Source organism: Athene noctua, chromosome 15, assembly GCF_965140245.1.
Source record: "Athene noctua chromosome 15, bAthNoc1.hap1.1, whole genome shotgun sequence".
In the NCBI taxonomy this organism is placed as follows: Eukaryota; Metazoa; Chordata; class Aves; order Strigiformes; family Strigidae; genus Athene; species Athene noctua.
Genome location: NC_134051.1, coordinates 3733257 through 3756632, shown reverse-complemented (window position 1 = coordinate 3756632; position 23376 = coordinate 3733257). Strand labels below are relative to the sequence as shown.

At 40.9% G+C, this 23376-nt stretch overlaps 1 protein-coding gene across 3 annotated transcripts in view; it reads right to left on the bottom strand.

The window, feature by feature from the left end:
• Positions 1-23376, bottom strand: part of ADCY9 (adenylate cyclase 9) — a 96881-nt gene that overhangs the window by 28287 nt on the left and 45218 nt on the right. For 2 of the 3 annotated variants that reach the window (XR_012634607.1, XM_074919598.1), the window contains exons 2-6: positions 20590-20762; positions 15179-15283; positions 10708-10925; positions 5898-6000; positions 2682-2890 (exon numbers count right to left, since the gene is read on the bottom strand). Coding sequence is in view for 2 of the 3 variants with exons in the window: in XM_074919598.1 (XP_074775699.1) it covers positions 2682-2890; positions 5898-6000; positions 10708-10925; positions 15179-15283; positions 20590-20762 (808 nt within the window). In the remaining variant the exon portion in view is untranslated. The remainder of the gene's footprint in view (positions 1-2681; positions 2891-5897; positions 6001-10707; positions 10926-15178; positions 15284-20589; positions 20763-23376) is intronic. The other variant, XM_074919599.1, reaches the window with a different exon arrangement.

Below are 23376 nucleotides of genomic sequence, written 5' to 3'. Positions count from 1 at the left end.
CTATGTGAGCTTTGATGGCTGGCTACAGGCGTTCTCCACAGTGTAAGATGTTTCTCAACCTGTTTTTCAAATCAGAATCAAGCACAAAAGAATTATTTAAAAAAACCTAAAACATTTAATACTTAAGAGTCATCCTGAAACACTTGCTTTTTAAATCTCACTGACTTTAAATGAGGCATCCAAGTCAGTTCAGAAAGTAAAATTCGAGCTTTATGCCAACATAGTCTCATGGAAATATTAGAAATGTCAGTGGCAAAACCAAATAGTGTTAAAAAAACATTCTAAAGCCACTTAAACTCACCTTGGTAATGGCCCAGGCTCTCTACCAGGGAGCATGGCTCTTAACAACATGGTGCTGCAATGAAGCTCAACCTCTGTACAGCCATACAAGGGCTCAAAGACAAAACCACTGCAAACTCTTTGCCACAGAGGTAACATATGAAAAAACAATCTTCCTTTTCCTTAAGAAGACCATAAACCACCAATTATAGAACAGGACTGAAACAAAACCTTATGTATCTACAAATAAAATTTCTAAGATTATAGCAATAATTTTTAAAAATGTTTACTTTTTTATAAATTTTATAAATAAGAAAAGGCAAATGCAATGTAGCACTGGAAAAACAATAATGGATTGAAAAAATACTAAAATGGAGTAAAAGTTCACCTGCAAGGTGAATGAATACAAATTTCCTCCAAACATACCTGGGTAGCAGAAACTAGCTCTTCTGCAAAGTGGTGGCTGAGTTGTTCAGAGCTGAACAAGGTCAAGGATACGATGCCATGGCACCAAATCCAGACTGCCTGTTCCCTGCTGCTTTCCTACCTCTCTTGCTTGGTGTGATGAAAGAGCTGCCTGGGCACATTTAGCTGACAAAAACACTTCCCTCCCCCCCCCCCCCCCCAAAAAAAAACAAACAACAGAGTACAGAAACTGTTCTGCAAAGAGGAACATGCATTTCTGGTGCAAGGGAGAGGACAGAATATCAGTTAATCCAGTTTCAGATGCTCTGTAACAATAGTCCTACCAGTTCAACAATCTCCCCATACAGGTCTTAACATTTTTCTGAATTTCTAGATTTTCTAAAAACTCCAGAAGTACAACACTGTTCAAATTGCAACAATCAAATACACCTGCTAAGAAACATTATCCTTAAAAACATCTCCACTGTCCATAAATGACCCCTCTCTACTCCCAAATGCCAGCTTGCACGTAAATATGCTTGAATACATTTATATGCACTCAGTTACAAGCTTGCTGCGGTGAGTACTAATCTAGTACTTTTTATCTGGACCCTGAAAAGTCAGAGTGCAAACTGCAATCTCTTGTTTCTTTTGAAATAACAGCAGAATTGCTTCTAACTTGTAATTACAAAAGCATTTGAATTTACACGTACCTGACACATTTGCAGAACTACAAGTGCAGACACACGTTTCCACGCACCACCCTTATAACACACTTCTGTGTCAGAAGGAAGTGCAGTGAAAGTGGGGGATGTGGAGGGCAGAATAAACTTGCTCTCACAAGTACAGACAAACAAGCAACTTATTATTAGGTCTGTCATCTATGTTAATAACAGGTTACACATGGTATCTGTATAAATCAGACAACACACCCAGGATAGCATGAGCTTTACTGAATGCATGTACAACTGCAGTCTTCTGCTACAACTGAAGGTGTTAGTAACTCCAGTGTGCCTGGGGGAAACCCTACGTTACGTAGGAATTGCACAGTAACTGCTCGCCGGCTAGTTACAAATGCTGGGCCAAAGCCTGCAAGCGTCCTGGAAATCCAGAACACACATCCCCTGGGTGAGTGGGTACGAGAGGAACGAGGAGTTGCTGTTAAGTATCAGCTATCTGCATCTGCAGCCAAGCCTCACCTCCGAGGGGACGGGAGAGGCTGAGGTGCAGGGGTTGCAGGGACTCATTTATGAATTCAGGGACTGGGGATTCTTTGCTGCCGGCTGCAAAGCAGCAGTGTCAAGGCTGGCACGGCCAAGCAGAGTCCTGCAGAGCCACCCCTTCTGCAGGGCCAGACTAGTGCCCCTTCCCTTCTCAAGCAGCAGCTGAGTGTCACACAGCCCAGGACTTGGGGGAAATGCTGAACTCCAATTATGTATCAAACAGGGAAAACACAAACTATTGGAAAATGAAACCCATAAGACTTGAAACAGAGATTATTAAAAAAAAACAATTCTGGACAGATGCAATGTGACTTCTGCAATTTTTAATTTTTAAATTTTTTTGAAAAAGACTGCTCTTTGCAGTTCTGATAAATTACTTCAGTTTTAACACCAGAATGGTGTACATTTATCTAGGAATTTAAAGGCAGGGTTTTTTTCTTGAAGGACAGATGGAAGTTTTCTGTTTGATTTCCCTCACTCTGATGGCCCTGTGAGGGGAGAAGATATCCAGTTGCATGTGGCATCCCAAGGAACAATAAGCAGGGCCAGGCATGATTCTGTTTCCTTAAGTGACCTCTATCAGAGTCACCTTTCTCTCCTCCAATTTCTAGACTTCCCTTTGCACAAGATCTGCCCTTCTTTGCTTCATTAACACTGTTCTGCAAATATTACAGTCCAAGTGCGTTCCTGGGATGCTATCAAACAAAATGTTCCCAAGCCAGCTACCATTTTAGTTCTCACTGCTATTTCAAGACTTTCTTATGCTTTATTTACCTAATTGAGATGACAAGGGACAGCACCTCTAGCAGGATGGCGATGATGAACACCACAACTGCTGCAGGTGGCGGAGGGGACGCGACCATCCCATGTTTCAGGAAACATGTGATAGAGAGTATGAGGAAGACTGTGGTGGAGAGGAACACATCCAGGAGCGAGCTGAAGGTAGCACTGGCAAATGTCTTCACTGGAGCATTCCTCACAACCTGCGTAGAATAAAGGGATTGAAGGAAGGGATGAAAATGAGCAAATGCTATTTTGCTGAATTCAACTGTACCATAAACAGCAGCTCACAAAGACAAATAAAAGAACACAGAAATTTTTGCCACTTCATTAATCCAACATAAGCACTGGTTTGAACCAAGAAACAGAAGAGGTAGTTCAACAGCTACAACAGTTCCCTAAGAACCAGCCTATGTTGAAAAAACAGGCACTGGCAGCGTAGCCCATGGGTCTGGGGTGATTCCTACAGCATATTATGATACAGAAATAAACCATATGAAAATTGCCTCCTCTGTGCAAAGAAACATAAACCCCATAATTACTAGCAGATAAAGCTATAAGAAGTTTTCCTCAAGGATTTTCATTTAAAACAATAATATATCTTACAATAAATGTTTTGGCTCCAACAGTTCTTTAAGAAAACCCTTCAACCATCACTCTGCAGAAACAGTTACTAGGCTGTGGGAGAGCTCACATCTCCCTTCCAGACCAGATTAAAAGCAGCAATCGGGACACTATGTAATCTGAATTGATCAGAGCCCAGGACACCAAGTTCTGTTCTTCCATAACCCCTTACCACACATTCCCATCCCATCTTGTCCTGGCCCCAGTGCCTGTGCAGCTGTGCTCTGTGCTACTTTGGCCAGTCCAGCTGAAAACTAGATCATGAGCTCCATATCCTGGCTTACTCAGATGAGCCCAGTCTTATGAGTGTTTATATCTGCCCGAGGGACCACAGAAAGCAAGTTCCAATGAAAAACAAAAAGTATGTTACCAATATCACCATGAAGTAGCCCAGTTTGAGTACTCCAGTTTGATCTGGAATTTTCTTTTGCTCCGCAGAACACTATCCGCACTCAGCAATATTGGGAAATGAACTTGTTTCTCATTTGTAACTCTTTGCAATCTAATAAATTCAGCTAGCATCATTTCAGTGCCAAAATTACCTTTTAATCTGAACTGTAGCAGAACCCTGTTACTCCACACAGAAAGTCATATAAATTGAATTAAGGAAAGCAGCACTGTACCCTGAAGTGACAGCATTAAAGATGCCCTAATAGTGTTAAGTAGAGCTTTAATTTCCTAACAAGAACAGGCTAAGCAAGCTCTCGGGAAGCAGAGCTGCTTACAGAGAACGATCACAAACTGAGCATGCAGCTGGCACTGTCTAATTAGAGGTAAATTCAGTGGTGTTGGAAGTTACTTTCAGCAACAGTTCACTGCAAGACAATTAAATAACCAGCAGTGCTGACAAATCATTTCACTCTCCCAAGAGAACTCTTTTTGTTGTTGTTGATTTGGACCAGTACTATGCTAATATTAAGGCTTTAACAGGTCTTGCCCCAGTGCTGCAGTTACTATCACAGAGTGAAGATCCCCATTTCCAGGGAGATTTACATAGTACTTTTAAAATAGCTTGCCACTAACAAAATGCACAGACTACATTCCTGGTCCTTCTGTGAATTTCCTACATACCCACATAAAAAGCTCTATCAGTATATGCTTGACTATCACTGCTTCACTTCTCTTTCCAACCTTTCCATTGGAAAGAGCCTGATTTTCTATTTTCTGTAGAGTTCATGCAAATTTTGCAGGCTGTATCCCACGGGAAATTTCTCCCTGTTGTTGCTCATGAGCTTTATTCAGAGAGATACCACTGGAATAAAGTGCTGCAGGATGAGTATGGAGGTCCTGAACAAAGTGAACAAACTGAACTGCAACACAACTATGCTTCCCTCTGTTTAAAAAAAAAAGTTAGGTCTCATTTGTAAACATTGGAAAACAAGCAAATAGGAGCAATAGCTAAGGACAACATGACAACGCTGCTCAGAACAGAAAGCAGCCCATCAACAGAAAGCAACAAGCAGCAGAAGCAGAAATCCAACCTGCCCTCAGATGTAGGACATAGTGGGAAGAAAAGAAATCAACACGTACATTTATCAGGATGCAATTCGCCAGATGGATGACCCAAACTAATAGCTCAACGCTACTGGAAGGGAGGGCCCATTCCCCTTCCTGCTGCCGGACACTTATCTTGCACTGGCTCTGGCACTTGCCAACCTCTCTGTGAGCTGCTGGTTCAATACAGCAAAAACCAGATCCAGATGGAAAAAGAAAAAGCCCCAAATAGAAAAACAAAACGTGAGTATTTTATGCTAGGCTAGTAAAATGAACTGGCTCACAGAAGGGAAGCCTGATAAGCACCAGAGCCTTTAGAAGGAGCAGGGAGGAGTAGAACAAGGAGGGTAGAGTAACTGCCCTCTCTTGGCAGCAACTTTTCAGCTGCTGGTGGAAATGCAGCCTCAGTTAATACTGACAGTTAATGTCACTATATGTAAACTTAAAACATCTTGCTTAAAACAACCAGGCAGGAATATCTGCTGACATGGAAAGCCTGCAATATTATTAGCACCCAAGGGGATTAAGGACTTTTCACATTCAGTGCAGAATCCTGATGAAGGCACCAAGTTCCTTAAAATTTACTCCCTGTTCCTTACAATTACACAGTGTTTTGAATTGCCTGTTTCTGAATACAGCACACTTACAGAACTTAGGACATTTAAGTTCAGAGCAGGTTTGGGTTCCACAGGGATAAGCATGAGCCTGTGACATGAACAAGAATCAAATTCAAAGTTGATGAGAATGCAAATAGCATTTGGTCCTGTCCTTTCATCTTAGCATGGTTCTCTGGCCTGTCTAAAGCCTTAAAACATTAACCTGAAAATGGAGAAAAGGCAGGTGAGAAGTAATTAGTGTATCTTGGTGGACTGTGAAAATGTATTTCCAGCCTAAGCACTGGACTAGGCTTAGGGTATAGCACAAGACAGGTAAACTGACAGGAGACTGTTTTCAGAGGCAGCAATACCAAGTAGTAAATCACATTTGACGTTTCATGACCCTTGTCATCAACTGCAATGAAATGTGTTAAGAACAATGACAGACAGTTGCTTAGCAGATTACAGAAGGAAAACGATGCCAGGAGAAACACACCTCTTCCTGATAGCTTGTCCTGTAGGCCATCTCCAAATCCTGATCCAAGAAGTTCAAGCTCAGCTTGTTAATAGGTGGTTTAAAGAAGTAGTCTTTCATGAGGCTGAGGAGAAAAGACAGTATCAACATCAGTTTATTCAGCTGCAACTCTTTCAGAGCCCCCCCATTCTGTGGTTTCTGTTTCTAGGGATGCTGGTGCTTGTCTTTGAAGTTCCTGTAGCTTTTGTTTGCTCTCAGTCAATGAGGTACCCCCTTATCCACATCACTTGTTCAGTCAGAGGAAATATTTTATGACAAAATGACAGAGTAAATGTTAGTCTCTTCCTGAAAATGTTACAAGTCCTTCCACAAACTTAATGGCTATAACCACAGATTACTATAGATAACTGTAATATAAGCCAGCAAATAGTAAAGGTTAATTGCTGCCACAGAAGCATAACCTTTGGAGATGAACAGTTGAGGAATATTTGTATCTTCGTTGGAATTCTATCGTTCAAAGCCAGCCAAGGATGACAAAGGTGACAAATGGTTAGAAAAAAAAAAAATGTCCATTTTAGAAAACAGCACTTTCTTGTTATTTCAAAGACACTAAAATAACTCAGTAACTCAGCTGGGAACATTCTCTTAATGATCTGGGCTGCAGAGAAACAGAACCTGAGGAGGTGGATAGCTTACATTTATTTCTGAAGCAGAAGATTTGAAATCACCAGAATCATCAACAAAGGCACTGACAAATAAATGAAACTAGCTCACTAGGACTAATGGACCAGGAGGCAGCATCTACGAGAGGATGTTTATGCACTCCTTCACCTTATCTTCCAGTATCAGGTGCAGAAAAAAAACAAACAAACCTCAAACATTAAGAGAGATCTCAATCATTAAGAAATTGTTCCTATTCCCCTCCCTCTGGAGCAAATACAGAACATTTTTTGAGTTTTACATTAGTTGTCAGAAGTTTATGAAAGAAGTTTTCTAATGACACTGATGGCACTTGATCTATAAACCTTTTCTTTCACTAGTAGGTGTCAGAGCTGAAAGGACTAGATGTACAGAGTACCGAATGCCTTGTGCCTGATGGTCACAGAGTAAGGTCCCGCCTGCTTATGTCATTTAGTGCTGGGGATGGCCCATCACCCTCTGCTCTGTGCAGTCCTCATTTGAGACTTCAAAACACGCTCTTGCTATGAACCTCCTTTCATTTTCAAGCAACTGATTCCACTGGTTATTTACAGTGAACTAACTGTTTTTGAAATTGCTGTAGAATCTGAAAAGGAACAGCTTCTTTCCAAGTGCTATTCCTGCCTTGAAAAATGTAGCACCGGAGCAACAATTAGAGTGTGCTATTTTCAAGTTGATAACTCTAAGCAAAAACCAGAGATGCACATGAGATCAAATTCTAAGCAGATGAAGAAGCTGAAAGATCCTACAGAGCTAGTCGGTGCCTGAATTTTTTTTTTTCAGGGGTTTGTTTTTGGTTTTCTTCTGTTTATTTTTTAACAACACTTGGCAAAGGGGTTTTTTGGAAGTACAAGCTCCCCAGCACAAGATGGCATGTAGGAAGCGTTTTTCTCTTGAGATGCAAGACCAGCCAAACACACAGCCCTAGACTGAAGCTCAAGAAGACAAAAGACTTCAACCACGAATATGGGCAGATACTTTATAACCTTTAAACATTCTGGCCTTGGCCAATATATTAAAAACATTAGGATACTCTGAAGGAATGACAGGACACATTCACTAGTCTCCCTTCCCTCTTTCATTCTTCATTGTCTTCCCTCCCTCACTTCTCTTAGATGGTTCTAAGAGCATCTTATAATATGAATTTCACAAGCTTTTTTTTTTAAAAAAAATATTGTTGAATTCACTTTCTTCCTCCATGGAAGCTCAACAGAGTATGGTGATGCTGTGCGATCGTCTAAGGACATAGGAAGAACAACCGAGTTTGCCAGCACAGCACCAAACAGAAGGTATAACACGATGACATCAGGGCTTTCTGATGTCAGCCAGCCATACCGTGCCAGTCCAGCTCCATGTCGTCTGTCTCAAAGAGGAAGATCCCAGTTTAGCCAACTAAACAGAGTCAATTGCATAATCTGCTTCCCAGGAGCTTCCCCCACCACAAGTGATTTCTGTTTTCCCTGAATCAAGCAAGACTGGGAAGTGGGAGATGAAAGAAACAAACAAATTTGAAAAGTATTTAAACAGGAAACTGACCCAAGGAGGGTCTGAAAGGCTGCACAGAACCTGGCTTCTGGGGGAAGCTTCATATTTCCCTGGGACTCTGCTCTGTAAGCCTAAAGAGATCATTTGTAAGTACTGTCCTGATCAGCACCTGTGTACTTGTTTCTTGTACTTCAAAAGGTTTATAACCTAAGGAATATATAATTTTTCTTGGAAAAAAAAAATATCTAAAAAGTGAGAATCCTTTGAGGATATCCCCAATGAAATTAACTTTAAACATTTTGTACTCTTACACTTTAGTCTTCTTTTAAAATACCCAGTAACATACAGATGACAATGAACAAAAGCATGGTATTTTTACAGTCGTTTTAGTAAGGCCAGATGCAAAGCTCAAACTATACACTTTGCCAAATATATATAATCAAGTTGTAAGAAGATAGAAACTGTTAACTTCTATGAAAAGGATTCTCATATAATAATACAAACATGCTGCACTAACACTGGCTTTATTATTATTTTTAAAGACAATTGGAACTGTGCTTGAGGTATCAGCTTCAAGGAGAAATCTTGGCATGCAAAGAGACCACTGGCCACTCATCAAACTCTCAGCCACACATCTAAAGGCTAGAAAGAAGCTGGGAAATGAAAAATAACACCAGTGTCCAGCATTTCCTCCAGGCTAGCCCTAGGCAGCTTCCTAATGCAGTGTACAGGCTCCCAAGTCCTCCCTGCATATGTTTAATTCCTCCCAGCTGTACAGGAAGCCTGCGGGATTAATTTATGCACCTTACCACCATATCTGGGTCAGGTACTTTCTGTTAATATAAATTTATGTCACAGATCAGACCACAGCATCATGCACCACAGTGGAAACTGCTGCCCAATGCTCGGGGAAGCTCACTGTTTGCAGTAACATAAAACCAAAGCAGCAAAACTCCACTATTATTAATGCAAATTGGGTTTCAGGTAAGATGACCAAGGGGAAGTTTGAACTTCACCCTCCTCCCTGAGATAACTCAATTTTCCCATCCAGACATCCTCACAGATACTAGCTTTGTTGAGACCAACAATACATTAACTTTTACAGTAGGGGTTCAAGAATGTTTTTTTAAATGACTTATTACATATAACTTCACATTGAGAAATGTTAAAAAGGATTAATGTAAAATGGTAGGCTTAAACCATTTTGCATAGACCTAATTAATCAGAAAATTATTTTTGGAAAGTTATGTTTACATGAACTGAACTCAGCAGAGAAGTTTCCCTGGCAACAAGAAATGGCCCACTTAATATGGTAATGATGATATTTAATTGAGACCCAAAAAAAAGCTAGGCTTTGACTGATGTCAAAGCACAGTCCTACTTTTTCTCTTTCTGAATCAGAAAGAGTTATCCATTTTGTAAGGGGAGGAGGAAAGCACCAGCAACACAAGAGCTTGAGCTAGGTATCTTCAGCAGACCAATGGCATAAATTAAGCTACATCTATAACTTAAAATTTGCAGCATGCTAGTTACAATTTAAACAACAACCCAATTTGTTCTTGCTGATTTCTGCCAACATTTGGACTTTCCCAATCCATCTGTCTTCTAATATTTGAAAATATCAACTAAGCACCTATCCTCAGCCACTAAGGACAGACCACACACAGAGGGGGTTAAAAAAAGAAAAGGAACCTAAATTTTAACTGAAGCTGGCCACAGGAGAAAAGCAATGTGAAAAGATCTAGAGAAGAGACTAGAGAAGAACTGGTGTCCCTCCCGCTCACTTCTCCCTGCTTTAGTCATGTTTTCAGCTAAGATGACAGTGTCCCTGTTCCAAGCAGCCTGGAGTCTATATGACCCTACAGTTTCAAGGATATTTAGATGAAATATCCCTAATCTGAGTGGAAGCAGTGAAGCAAAAATGAGAATAGCCATAAATAACAACAAACTCAAGTTATCTGTTCTGTTGCTCCAGTCAAGTCACTGCCATAATAAGGGAGATATTGTTGCATGTTTACAAAAATCACACACTACTGAATTTTGGAGAATTTCTTTTTCTCTGCCCAAAATAAGATTTTTTTTTTTTTTTTGGTTTAAAACAGAGAAAAGCTAACTTTACAAAATGCTGTAGGTAGGTAGTACGTCCATGAGAATGAACTCCTATTAATTCTGCTTCCAAGCCCAGTATGATTTCTAGGTATTAGTCACACTATGTTATCAGATGCTGTTCTTTTGCTACACAAGAATGTGAGTTTTGTGGTTCAGATTTTATGCTACACTCTTAATTGCAGACAAAGGTCCACACTATGTGCATTAAGAGGACTTTTGAATATAAAAATACAAGTTCAACTTCATGACAAGTAATTTAAATGAGTATTTTTCATTTTGGAAGACTTGACTGAAGAACAATGGAGATGATGAAGAAACCTAGCTTTATATATTCCTGAGCAGAATGTTTCTGACACCAAGTTCCTACTGTAGTTGAAGCACAATATAGACTGAGATCAGAAAACATATGACATGTTATATGCTAACAATAATTATTATTGCACAAAAAGCATACAAATAAAGACTAAAGATATGGGGCCCCTGTTACTACTTTCTTGCCTTTATAAAATTTTACATTGTACAGCTTGATTTTCCTTACCTGTCTTCTTTAATCACATCCACAAAGTGAGCATCTGTCTTTTCTCTGATGTTTTTGAACCTCAAAGGAAGGAGAGCCGATTGATCCAGACTCACTCCACACCATTTTCCTTTCTCTTGCAACATTTCATAAAGCGAGGTTTGACTATTGCTGAGCTTTTCCTCCTGTGGAGGACTCAAAAGTCCATTTTGAGTCTTTGGACTGTGTCCTCCTGGAGCCTGAATAACAGAAAGCAAAACACACGTGGGGAACATCAGTGGTTGAGAAGGTAGACAGAAGAGATTTCACAAAGCAAGAGTTGAAAGTTCTTCCCTCAACACACTGAGCTTTTACGTGATCATGTCAAAGACTTGCCTTGAAATCATTCACACCTTCCATGAGCGTATGCCTCTTTAGGTGTCATTGTTCTGCTTTTTATGTACCAAGTTTCAGAAAACAAAGTCCATTTTCACACATGCAATGAAGACCAACCACAAACCCAAATTTCATTCACTCATCTTAAGGTCAAGATTCTTCTAAAAAGCTTTTAAATACCTAAACTGTGCTAATTTTCCACAGGTCATGAGACAACTTACCCTGCCAGAGCCTTCCATTAACCACTACAGCCCTGCTACTTTCCCAGACAGAGCCTCCTCCTTTCTCCCACCTGTGGAAATAGCCCTTTTGTAGGTCTCAACATCCTACAAAAAATTTTTTCTGCAAATTAAACTACGTTTTCTTCACTGACTAAGATATACTACTTATTTCTGGTTTTCTTTTGTCGTATTAATTAATACTGCATTTAAAAATTTTGACATCAGCTTGCAATACAGCTTTGATACACAGTATTATCAATTCTGCTTTCATTTGAGAACACAAATTGCTTTTAATCAAAAATCATGGAACCTGAAGTTCCATCCTCTACATTTTGTTTGACCTAGACCAATACGTACTGAAGCAACTCCCAAAAAATGAGACAACTAAGTATGGTTAGAATGAAAATGAACTGCAGTTAGTCAGGATCATTTTCAAATGCAAACACACATCAAACTTAGCATATCTGAATGTTCATCTCCTCGCCTCCATGTCTTATCATTTATCACATATCATTTATCCTCATCCTGAAACCCACTCATGACAGAAGTTTCTTCATTTCTGCCTGTACAGCAGTCAGCACAGCAGTGACAAGCTCCTCCAGAAGACTATTCTTGGATGCCACTGCAGTGACCATAAATAAATACCATAAATATCATCACCACCCCAACCATGCACTGAAATATGTTCCTTAGATTGTAAAATCAACTTAAAGTTGAGTTAAGAAGTTAAAGTTAAGAAATATCTGGTTTCTGGTTGCCCATGCAAAATTAATTCAACCTCCTTGCATATCTGTCCTGTAAAGCAAACGAGGCACATGAATATAGGCAGGTATAATGAAAGGTGCAGACACAACCAGTGAAGACACAAAGCTAATGGAGCAGCAGGAGTATGTCACCTTGTGCAGGGAAGAGTCAGAAAGCCCTCGGGCTCGGCCTCCTATCACTGCCAAGACCTCAAGAGCTGGAGTCATAACAAGGTGTGTTGGAATGGTTCCCTGGAGCTACAGGAAAAGGAGGGAGGTGGGCTGTGCTTCCCCTTCCTCCTGCCCGGGAGGGACGCAGGATCCCCACCCTGCGGGCTGCCCCAATGGAGGCATGAGCCTCGAGAGCCACGTGCTGGGAGCCAGGAGATGAAAGGATTCCCAGTCTACTCCCTTCTACCACTCACAACAGTTGTTTTGGCAGCTTGCAGGTGTTCACAGCACAGTGACAGCAGCTGACGAAGTAGAATAGGAAATTCAGTAGTTACCTTGGTGTGCTGCCAATATTTTGCTAAAGAACATAATCAACAGAAGAGAAAGGTGATTTCAGCAACACATATCCCAGTAAAAGCAGACCAAAACCCCTTGGACCGGAAAGGCACTTGCGTATGACAGAAGGGCACTCTGGTAAGCTAGAGGCACAAGAACTTCTCACATAAAAGGTCACCAGTTTCTTTGCTAAGGGAAAACACTGAGCAGCTTCAGAGCAAGTCCTCCTACAACCATAACAGGTTGTCTAGCCTACCAGAGGGAACACGGCTAAGGAGCACAAGATGTACCGCAGTGCCAGGGTAACCTCTCTGTTTCTGAGATGAGGAGTACTAACAAAGTCAAACCAAAGCAAACTCTCCAACAAGTTGCTGGAAGTGAAGAGTCTTCATTGTTTGGTTTGTTGTTGGTTTTGTGTTTTTTTTTTTTAATTTATGCTAAAGATAATATCTGCTCAGAGCACTTCTCAGAACAACTTGAGGCCTAAAAAACCCCCCAAAAGGTCATAGTTAATCACCTGTCTTCTTCTGGTAAAGAATCTTTCTCCTTTTCCTCATTCCTGCAGTAGCCACCATTACTTGAAAAGCAGTAACTGAGAGAACAGAATAAAGCTCAAATAAAAGATATGGGCTCCTGTGCACTGTTTGCTTTCCCTGTCTGTTCCTCAAGTTCATCTGAAAAATGCAGCAAAAATTTCTGCTCTTTCAGAGAAGGTCAGCATGGACTTCTCTTGGCCTTTTCTCTTTAGCTCCTTGGCAAAGGCTCAAATCCCTAAGAAAATTCTTCCCTTCAGTCAGCTCAAGGTTTTCCTGTGCTGTCTCCACTCCGCTAATCGTAACAGGAGGGGATTAGAGTGGGAAACTGCTTGTGTGTAAGGAGAAAATCCCTATTTATTAAACGTTGTTAGCTCCAATGTTACTGTGGTTTCTGATGGCAACAGGCTGTACAGATTGTTTTGCGCACTCAGAGGTCTGATGCACCATGTGACAGTTTCCTCTCGTGGAGAGACACGGAGGCTCCAGAGGTGGAGCAGCGACGTGGCATGGGAAAGGAACAGACTCCAGAGATGGGTAGAGGGAGCTTATGGTTGTTCTTCCCAAGAAAGCTGAGACTGCAAAGGAGATTTGGAAATCAAATGTCACAGCAACTTTGTGCACGCAGCTGTTCTTTAAGCTTTTAGTTAAACAGGCATCCCAGGCTTACTGGATAGCCACTTAACTGATCTGATTTTTGACTTCGCAGTAACTACACTAAATCAAAGAAGCACCTGTAATTTGGTCTCCACTAGCATGTTTCTTCCAGTGAAATTACAGACATTTTATTCAGCACTGTATAGACCTCTTCTAAGCAAAGTTAGATGACTTGCTGCTGATTAACACTGATGAAGCTAATACAGCTGTAGTAGGAAGGAACTTATAGGCTAATTCTCATGAAGACAACACATGACACTATACTAGGCAGTTGGTACCTAAGGAAAAATCTCTGTCTGCATTTGGTTCCTGGAGATCCCTGGCACGTGGGCAGAGGCAGCCCAGGGAAGAAGCATCTCATGCAGACCATCTTGGCAGCCTGAGAACATCTCCCACAGTGTTTTCTGTCTTAAAGATCTGATGCTGTTTTGAGACCAGTACCTGCTGGTTACACTGCTCACTCTCCCTCAGGGCTGAAGGGATTATTATTTTATTTTTTTCTTAGGCTGTTTCCCAGGAACCCTGGCACAGCACATGGCCTACTGTGTTACATACCATTTCAGCCCAGTAAGGCAGTCCCTGCTTCTGAACTTACAATTTAAGCATGAGACAATAGGTCAAATACAGAGAGTAGAGGGACAAACACATATTAATGTAGCAGCTCATCAGCAGAGTAAGTGCTGGCAAGTTCTTCAAATAGCTCTGTATGTGGAAGAGTTGTAAAGACAGATGTGAAGAAGAAGAAGATAGCTATCTCTGAGCGTGTTTATAAAATGATTCTCCTCAAGGGAGAAAAGCATTAAACTTACTTGAAAATACAATCAGGTGATGAGCACTGGTACCTAGTTTGCATTCAGGCACGAGCTTTATATTCAGGAAGAGGTGACAGGCGACAGGCAGAGCAGAGAGGCTACGAAGGCCATGAACAAGATGACAAATAGGCAATGTCTGGTATTGCAGAGGAAGTAGGTGGCTTCAGTGAGAATATCTCAGCAACAGGCAAGGAAAACAATCCTGACAGCAGCATGCTGAATATGTAAGACGCTGCATTTGTCAATCAGAAAAAGGATGTGAACTGACTTAAAGGCTGTGAATTTCAGCTATGCGTGAACAGGAATGACTATCTCAGAGCTACGATGCAGAAGACATTGGCAAGACAGGCATCACTTGTGGCTTTGTGACACAGAGCCAACTGGTGTAAGGGACGGAGCGTGGTAGTGTTGTTTGTGCCTCTTTCTTTATGTAGCCTCAGAATAATTTAGAGTTCAACTTTTAGGTCCTTCTCAGTGTCAAACTGGGGGGTGAGGGCTGAACTACACTGTAGAACACAACTGCTCAAACTCAAAATCAGTTCTACTGCTTAAGAGCTTGAAAGGAAAAGCAAGGCAAAAATGAGAAAGCTACCTGAAGCAGAGAAATAAGGGAGAAGGAAGGATGTGATAAATACTTAAATTACCTTCGTACTGTTTTTATGCTCATCCTGACAACCATTTTGGATAGCTCCTTCGTCTATGCTGACATCGCAGTGGGGAGCAAGGGTGGTACTACATGAAGGGCAAGGCTGCAATGAGACAAAAAAATTTTAGCTAGGAATGTCCTTGCAGTATTTTGCAATTTGTAATTCGGTCCACTTGTATACTTGCGGCATGGTTAAAAGATAAACAAAGCTACAGAATGGGCAGGAGAGAGCAAAATTTGACTGGAACAGAATGCACCATTTCAAAAATAAATCACAGATTTTCTGTTTACTGAAGCTAAATCTAATCCAGGAAAGCTTTACTCGTGTAAGATCACAGATATACTGTAATCGCTGCATACTAGCAAAGTACCTCCTCAAGAAGAATGAAATCCTCTTTAGTGAGAGAAGTGCAATTTTCTTGTTTAAAAACTGCCTGCAAAAGGATCTGAATGGCATTATGAGTGAAGACTTAGAACAAAATGCAGCAAAATTCAAAAAAAGCACAAAACACCATGATGCATTATGAACAGTACAGGGAAATGGAAAGCAACAGATCTGAAACTAATAAAGGGAGATACTTTTTCATATAGTGCTCTAAGACAGCAGAGTGGAGCTCAGGCTACCTACCGTACATTGTTGGAGCCAAACACCCAGCAAATGTCACAGGAAACAAAGCAAGCAAAAACATCAGGACTTGTAATAGTGGCAGGTTATGCATTTTAGAAGCAACATAAAATGTCACACTTCAGCTTTTAAAACAATCTAACCCCTTAGAGTTAAAATGTGATCTGCTTAAGGGGAACTAACCCTGTATCTACATCTTTCAAACTCTACATACTTTTCTCCAGTCCTGGCAATGTACAGGCAGGATCCTGCATGGGAGGGACCCTGTGTCTGATCCCTATTGGCAACTCCTCTGCTCTGGAGATGGTTTACTGTTACCAGGCTTGCTAGAAGACTACTAATGGGTACAGAACCAGTCGCAGGGAACAGCATGCTAAATTCAGCACGCTATATACTAAATGGTAGTAGGTGATCCACTAAACATCTTGATAATTTTTCCAACAAGTAACTCGAGCTTTTTGTCCCAAACTCAACACCCTGTGTCCATTTTATCTGTCTATTTTGGACTCAGGAGGAACTCGTTCAAGCCTCTGTAGTCTATCATCCTCCTAGACCAAAACCACAACAACTTCAGCCTTCAGGTTCACTCCTGATTTCAGAGATCAGCATGTAAATCTTTTTGGAACTGACTTTTCACCCAAATAATGTGGCATGTTTAATTTTCACGTTGTTACTGGACGACATTTCTCCCAGCCCACCCTTCCTGTGGCTGCTGATCCACCTAATCACTCAACAATGCCTCTCAAAGGCTTTCAGGAAGACTCTTGAGCCTTCTTAGCAGCCAGCAGCCATCGTATCTGCTGTTCTCAGGGGCACAGTCCAGGCTGGGGCACTGAAACTACTATGAGTTTCCTTATCTGGCATCAGATAAGCAAGTTACATCCAGTTCTGAACCTGTACAGTCTGATCAAATACCGGCACACTTGAACAAACTATGAAGTTGGTTCTCAAATGGTTTTGTTTAAAAATAGTCTGGGACTAAATATCATGAATGCCTTGGACACTTTGTGGAAGGCAGTATTAGATGACTTTAAAAACAAATATGACAATGGGCTAACAAGCCTTCTATGCTCCTAAAGCGTTAATAGATTTATCCAAGGCAAAAGTCAGTTAATGGTAATAAAAAACAAGTACCTCTAACAAAAAATAAAGAAAATACCCCTTTTGATCTTGCTAATAAATCAGCAAGACCACCTCAAACTCTTAGCTCCTGCAGTTAAACCAGAAGGCAAAAATCTCAGAAAAGAAGTCCAACCCTTTTGAGAAGAGGCATAAGTCCATCTGACTTACCCCATGTGTTCAAGTCAACATTGTTAACTTCCTTCTCTATTGTAGACATTCACACAAGCTCAGGGCGTATGTGACCTCATCGTGATGAATAATACATTAATGTACTTTCAGCAAACATCAAGACAAGCAAAAGTGCTTGCTGTTTTCATACCAAGTAATGATTAAAACACTTTTACAACAGCTTATGATTCCCTGTCAGGTAAGGGATTTTATAAAATACAATAGGGAAAATAAACTGATACCAAAACCACTTAAGCAGGTTACAGTGTTTTCATTCAAAAAAGTCAGCTGCTCTTATAGGTTTACTTAGAGTTTTTAGCCCCTATCTTCACCATTTTAATTATGCACATGCATTTTATTGATATCCATACTGCAACAAGGTTTGCAATAAAATGAACTACAGATACACTGGAGGGGAGCAGGAAACACAATTCCTCTCATGTATCAATTACGTTGCATTCTCCTTCCTGACTTTCCTTAACAGATCTTGTCTGCTAGAACATCCGTTCAAGCCCGAAATGTGAAAGTCATCCTTTGCATCCAATATGGCCACTTATTCCCTTTAAAACAAAAATATTTCAACTTGCCTGTAATTTTGCCCCTCCTGCTTAGTCTCTTTTGCAGAGCTGGAGTCATCTCCTCCTACACTGACACTGTTTACAGCTTTGTATTTAAAACAGTTGGCATGTAAGTCATGATTCTTTTGCAAATTATCATCTCCAGACCCTACCAGCAGGCTGCAGGCTTTTTTTTTAAAAAAAAAAAAAAAAAAAAAAATCCTTTAAAAAAGAAACCCACTCCTTTACAAAAATTGTGCATGATCTGCAATTAAATTACATGGTTGTTCTCTATGGGGATTTTTTAATATACATATTTATTTATTTAACACTGTAGGACCTACTCTAGCATGGCTGGCAAATTAAACACTCCTTGAAAGCATCACCCAGCCTTCTTGGTCCACAATCACTCCCATAACAGACTGCCCATCAGAGAGGAGACTGGTGCATATCTGCAACCGAATGCGTGCTGTGGAGTCTGGAATACCTGTACCTAACCATGCTGTGAGAAGCAAGTACACACTGCACTGTTATGCTGCAACTACAGTCGCAGAACACGTTTTTAAGCAAGTGCTCTGCATTCACGCGATTGCTTCATCACTATGCTACACGCATTCTGACACGGTTTGTGGCACACATTATACAGATGCTTATCAGACCGCAGGGAAATCTGAGTTTGCGGTCATTCAAAATTCACTCCAGCACCCGTGTATTTTGGGCAAGACAGACACACTATTTTCAGAGAGTTGTGAGGTGAGGCCGCTTAGGAAATCACTGGCCAGACCTGCAGTGCTCCTGGTGATGAACAAAACCAGGTACCTGTAAGCATAAACTCAATGCAGCAGCTTTAGCACAATGGTAGACAGGGTATCCAAGAAGGCTGAAACTGAGCTGGCACTTGGCCTAGATCATCTTCTGAAGCAGCTTCTTTTATCTTCTCCTGCACTTATTTGGATAGCCATGTTTGTACTTTTGCACTGTGCAGACCATCACTCAGCATTTAAACAGCAATTAACTCCCAGCCAAGATGGTCCCAGAGCAGAAAATCAGGGACAAGGCAGTAAGCAAAACATTGTGGGCCAGCAGCATATCCCTACAATGCACGCTAGCTTTTCAGAAGCAGTGATGCATCCGTATCTACCCTTCCACAGAGTAAGTCAGCCCACAATTTAGAAAACACATACCATAGGCTGATCCTTAACAAGAGATTTCATCTTAGACTTGGATCATTTTAACAAGTACCACCTCAAGTTTATCAAATCCTAGTTGCAGTCAGGTCAGCCCTGTAGCTTGCTATAGTTTTGCCATCACCCAGATCACCCAGTTACAACTTAATTTGCTGTCTGACATGAACAAGGCATCCTCGCTTTTTCTCAGAACAGCATCTTTAGTTTTACTGCTTTGTTCAATCTCTCCTCTCCCCATTCCGCTCCACAGACAAGCAGCTCAGTAATACTGCTCCACTTGGTACGTACTTCTTCCTTCCCTACTTGAAATAAAGGAATTTCTACCCCTTACTGTCACATCTGTACCTCTGCATGGCCACACGCCGGGCAGCACAGAAGGCTTATTTGTACAGATACCCACTGACTGCTCGGAGATGTATTTTACTGCCTTATTTGCTAGTACCTTCACTGAAAGGCAAGAGAGCTGGAAAGCTGGTGTCTAAGGGATGCCAAATATATTCTTTCTTATACAGTAGAAGGAATAGAAAATTATCACCAGCAACTTGGATGCAGTCAAACCACACACAGTGCATATTTTGGGGAGGGATAAAGATGGCTACAGCTACCTTCTGCAGTTAAACAGTCCTGGTTTGCTCTCTAACGAGCTTACTTAACTCTAGACCATATCTTTGGGGCAGCCTTCCAGCTGATTTCACTTGTGATTCAGTGTTTTTAATCCAAAACTTACAACGGGGCACAGAGGCAGGGTAAAGGTACCCTACTCATGCTCTCCTAATCCAGACAACAAACATACTGGCAGCAAGAATGGAGTAGCATGGAAGTCACCCCCCCATCATCAACTCTGCCAGCTCAATCTCAAACTTGTGTTGAAGAGATCCTCTCAGGACTAAACACACTGAACTCTTAAGGACAGTGACCTGCTGATGACCACCCGTGGCTTTGACATTTTTGTCCAGCTCAGGCAACCCAGGACAAGGAACTCTTAGCACAAAGGAAAGCAGAGAATAGACATCTGTTATTTGGGAAATCTGTTCTGAGCTGGAAGATGGAGAGTAACAGCAAAGCTCTGAAGCAATACACATTGTTTCACAGATTTCCTTGTCAAGAGATCTTGTGAGAGGTGTGAACATAACAAAATGTCATCACTTCTCTAAGCTGAATCCATACAAATCATTGTCCTCAGTTCTAGATACAAGTCTCCAGAGCAAGCAGATAAAACACAATCTCATAACCTACCGGAGCATTTTCTCCCACCACACAAACAATTCCGTTATCTTTTAGTGGGGATGCCTGTTATATACTCCTATGAAAAAAAAGTACATGACTCGCACAACAGATGAATAGCAGAACCAGGTTACAGCAGAAGCAGAAAATCATAGAAGTTACAGTAGTTGCATAAATTGTATTATTTATTCCCCCATAAAATCAAGACCATTGAAAAAACAGCATTAACCTCTTAGTCCTGAAATATAGAAAAAAAAAAATATTTAAAAACACCTTTAAAAAGTGTTCACCTTACTTTAGGGATGGCTTGTCACCTGGCGAGGTGTTCTACTTTGTAAATTTTTTCATCCCTCAAACTACATTTTGTCACTATATGTGTATATATACAGGTATACATACATTTATGTTTATATACAAACATCTAAAGCAGTGCATAAACAAACCTTAAGGTTTTCCCATTTACACATCTCTCCCTGATTTGCACAGTTTGAGATCTATGCTGCCTGGCTTTGAAACAAGAACTCACCTTAGGTTTTTCTGCATGTTTAAGAGACTTTGTCAAGTCACTGGCGTTCTCGGCCGACGATGCCCCCTGTATCCTGGCTCCGTCTCTGGACTCCAAGCCAGGAAGCAAGGCTTGTGAACAGCTGCAGTGGGGCTCCTTCACCTTCTGACCAGAGATCAGATAGGTCTTCAAACCTACAGAAAAAAGAAGCAAACAGTGAGAACTGCAGAAAGACCAAAATAACACTCCTTTGGACTTCTGAGATATGAAATACAGTAACTATCAGAGCACTATCAAGGCTCGGGAATACAGCACACAAAGACAGGCAGTGGCTGAGAACTACCACCAGGAATACAAAGATGCTCTGTGGAAAGTGGTGGCAATTAGGATTGCCCAACATCTGCTGTCCCAGACACAAGAGACTACTCAAACACAGCAACAGCCAGGACTGACATGTACTTTCTTTATTCCATTTCCGCTCATGTACTTCTGAAAAATAGAGCTAAGACCATATGTATTCTCCTCCAAGCTGCAATTTGAGCTCTCAAATTAACTCTTTACTTCTGGAAAAGATTTGCAGCCTGTTTTTCAGTGGTATCTGTGTTAATATTCTGTTTCTGAAAAATCAGCATATATTCCTCCACTTGCTCTCTCCATTTGTCAGAGAGATGTCGTCAAGATTCCTTAATGCTGGTAGCACACTGAGAAAGGAAATGGCGTTTAAGTGCTAGAAATTCTGATGGGTTTTCATAGTTAGTGCAGACTTCACATTTTTAAAGAACAAAATCCATCTCTCGCACGTACGCCCACACACGCCCTCTGCAACTGTTGTATGAATTGAAGCATAATTGGAAAGCAGATCCAATATTAAAGGCCAGGCTGGTAAATACCATGTTGTATCAAGCTGAGCTGTATCAAAAACCTGTTCAAAAAAAAAAAGATCTAAATTTTGTTTAGAATAATGCTTATTTTACTTCCTTTAAACTTTGCACTATGATGTTCTGTGTTATTTCTAGGCACAAAGACTAGGAAAGAGCTACTAATCACACCACTTTCTGAATTCAAATGAGTTAAATTTTATTGCCACTGTATGAGAAATCTCCCACTCAGCAAGGAAGGGTACTGACATGCTCCCAAAAAAGCGTGGAGGTCATCAGCTCGCAGAACTGGAAAGCACTCGTTACTTTGTGGCACCAGAGACTGTTGTTCCATGTGATTCTGCAGCCAACCTCTCGTGGCCTGAGACTCACGGGATGGCTGCTGGTTTTCTATCTGGGTCAGCTGTGCATCACCCCCCTCCCTTTTTCTGATACTTGTCACCCAGTTGCAGCCAGACACATGACTGTCACAGCCATCGACTGCCTCTGTCCATAGGATGAAAGCTGGAAATAAATATGTCAAGTTGAAAGAGGGCAGGTTTCTGTTTCTTATAATAAGGTCATTCTCTCTCTTTACAGACAGAAAATCAGACTCTATAAACTTTTTTTTATGTCTGTAATACGTAACACAGACAGTACTTTGTCTGTAACCTTTCTAATAAAACTGTTAGACGTACTAATAGCAATTTTGCAGTTCCACTAGTAACTTCAGCTCTCGAAGACTTCCACAACCAATGCAGAAACCTGCATCCATATTGACCACTTCAACTTCGGGCTTAAAAGCTGATCTCACAGTGCTCCAAACTCTGGAGCACTCACTTACGTATTTGAGATGTTACACTAGAGCAAATCCTTATTTTTATATCGTTTATAGTAGCACTTGGATTTTGTTTGGCAGTGCCGCTTAATAAAATCCTGAGCTGCTGCTGGCTTCCAGATGTAGGGCTGTCTCTTTAAAACTTATATTGATGGGGGCTGCCATTTAAGGGATTCACCACAATCAGCTTACAATTATATGTTTACTGTGGTAAAAGCTGGAGCATTAAGCTTACTACTTCTATTTTCAAAAGCTACCTTAAAGCAACAGGAATTTTTTTACCACTCCTATTACTCCTCTGGGTTTTTTTCTGAACAAACATATTTTCTTTGGGTTTTGTATTTTTGAAAAGGCACTTTTTATGTCTTATTGTGCTGCACAGCATAATTATTTTGTTATTCTGCTGTATACAGTAAAATTATCTCCAGTTTGAGCTCCACACCAAGGAAAAAGGGAAAAGCCTACGGTACAGCAGTAATTAAAAATGTGTTTGGGAAAGCAGAATCCACCCTCACCCCAACCTGACACCACATGGGCTGCAGCTCCTCGACCCCGCTCCACCCGTCGTCCTTCCCATCCCTGGCAAACCCACCAGCCCACAGCAACTCTGACACGTTTTGCCCCACAGGACTGAGCTGCAGGGTTTAAAAGTTGGCTAAAATGACTGGTTATTGGCACCAAGAAATATAAAAATTTCTTTATTACCTCCTCGTGCTCCCTGGCCCCTAAACAAGAGGCGTTGTTTGAAATGGGTGACTTGAAATTGGACAGAGAAAAGCCACTATCCTGCTGAATCACAGCATACATTTAGTAAGAAGTAAGCAGGGCTACTCCTAGTGCTGAATGCAAGGTCAGGGTCTCCAGAGAGCAAATAACAAAAAAAAGGTTATTTTTTTAAAAGTTTTGGAAAATTAGGGGGTGTAAGAATCTTTCATCTTTACAGAACTTTACTAGCATCGCCTACCTAATATTTTGATTGTTATTAAATCTTTCTTATGATAGGAAAATTCGATTTGCTCTGGTATTCCTTGCAATTCTGTGTCACTTCACAAAGCCACTCCCACGTTCAGTCTGAAATATTTTGGTATAAAACCAAGAGTCATTAATTCAGTA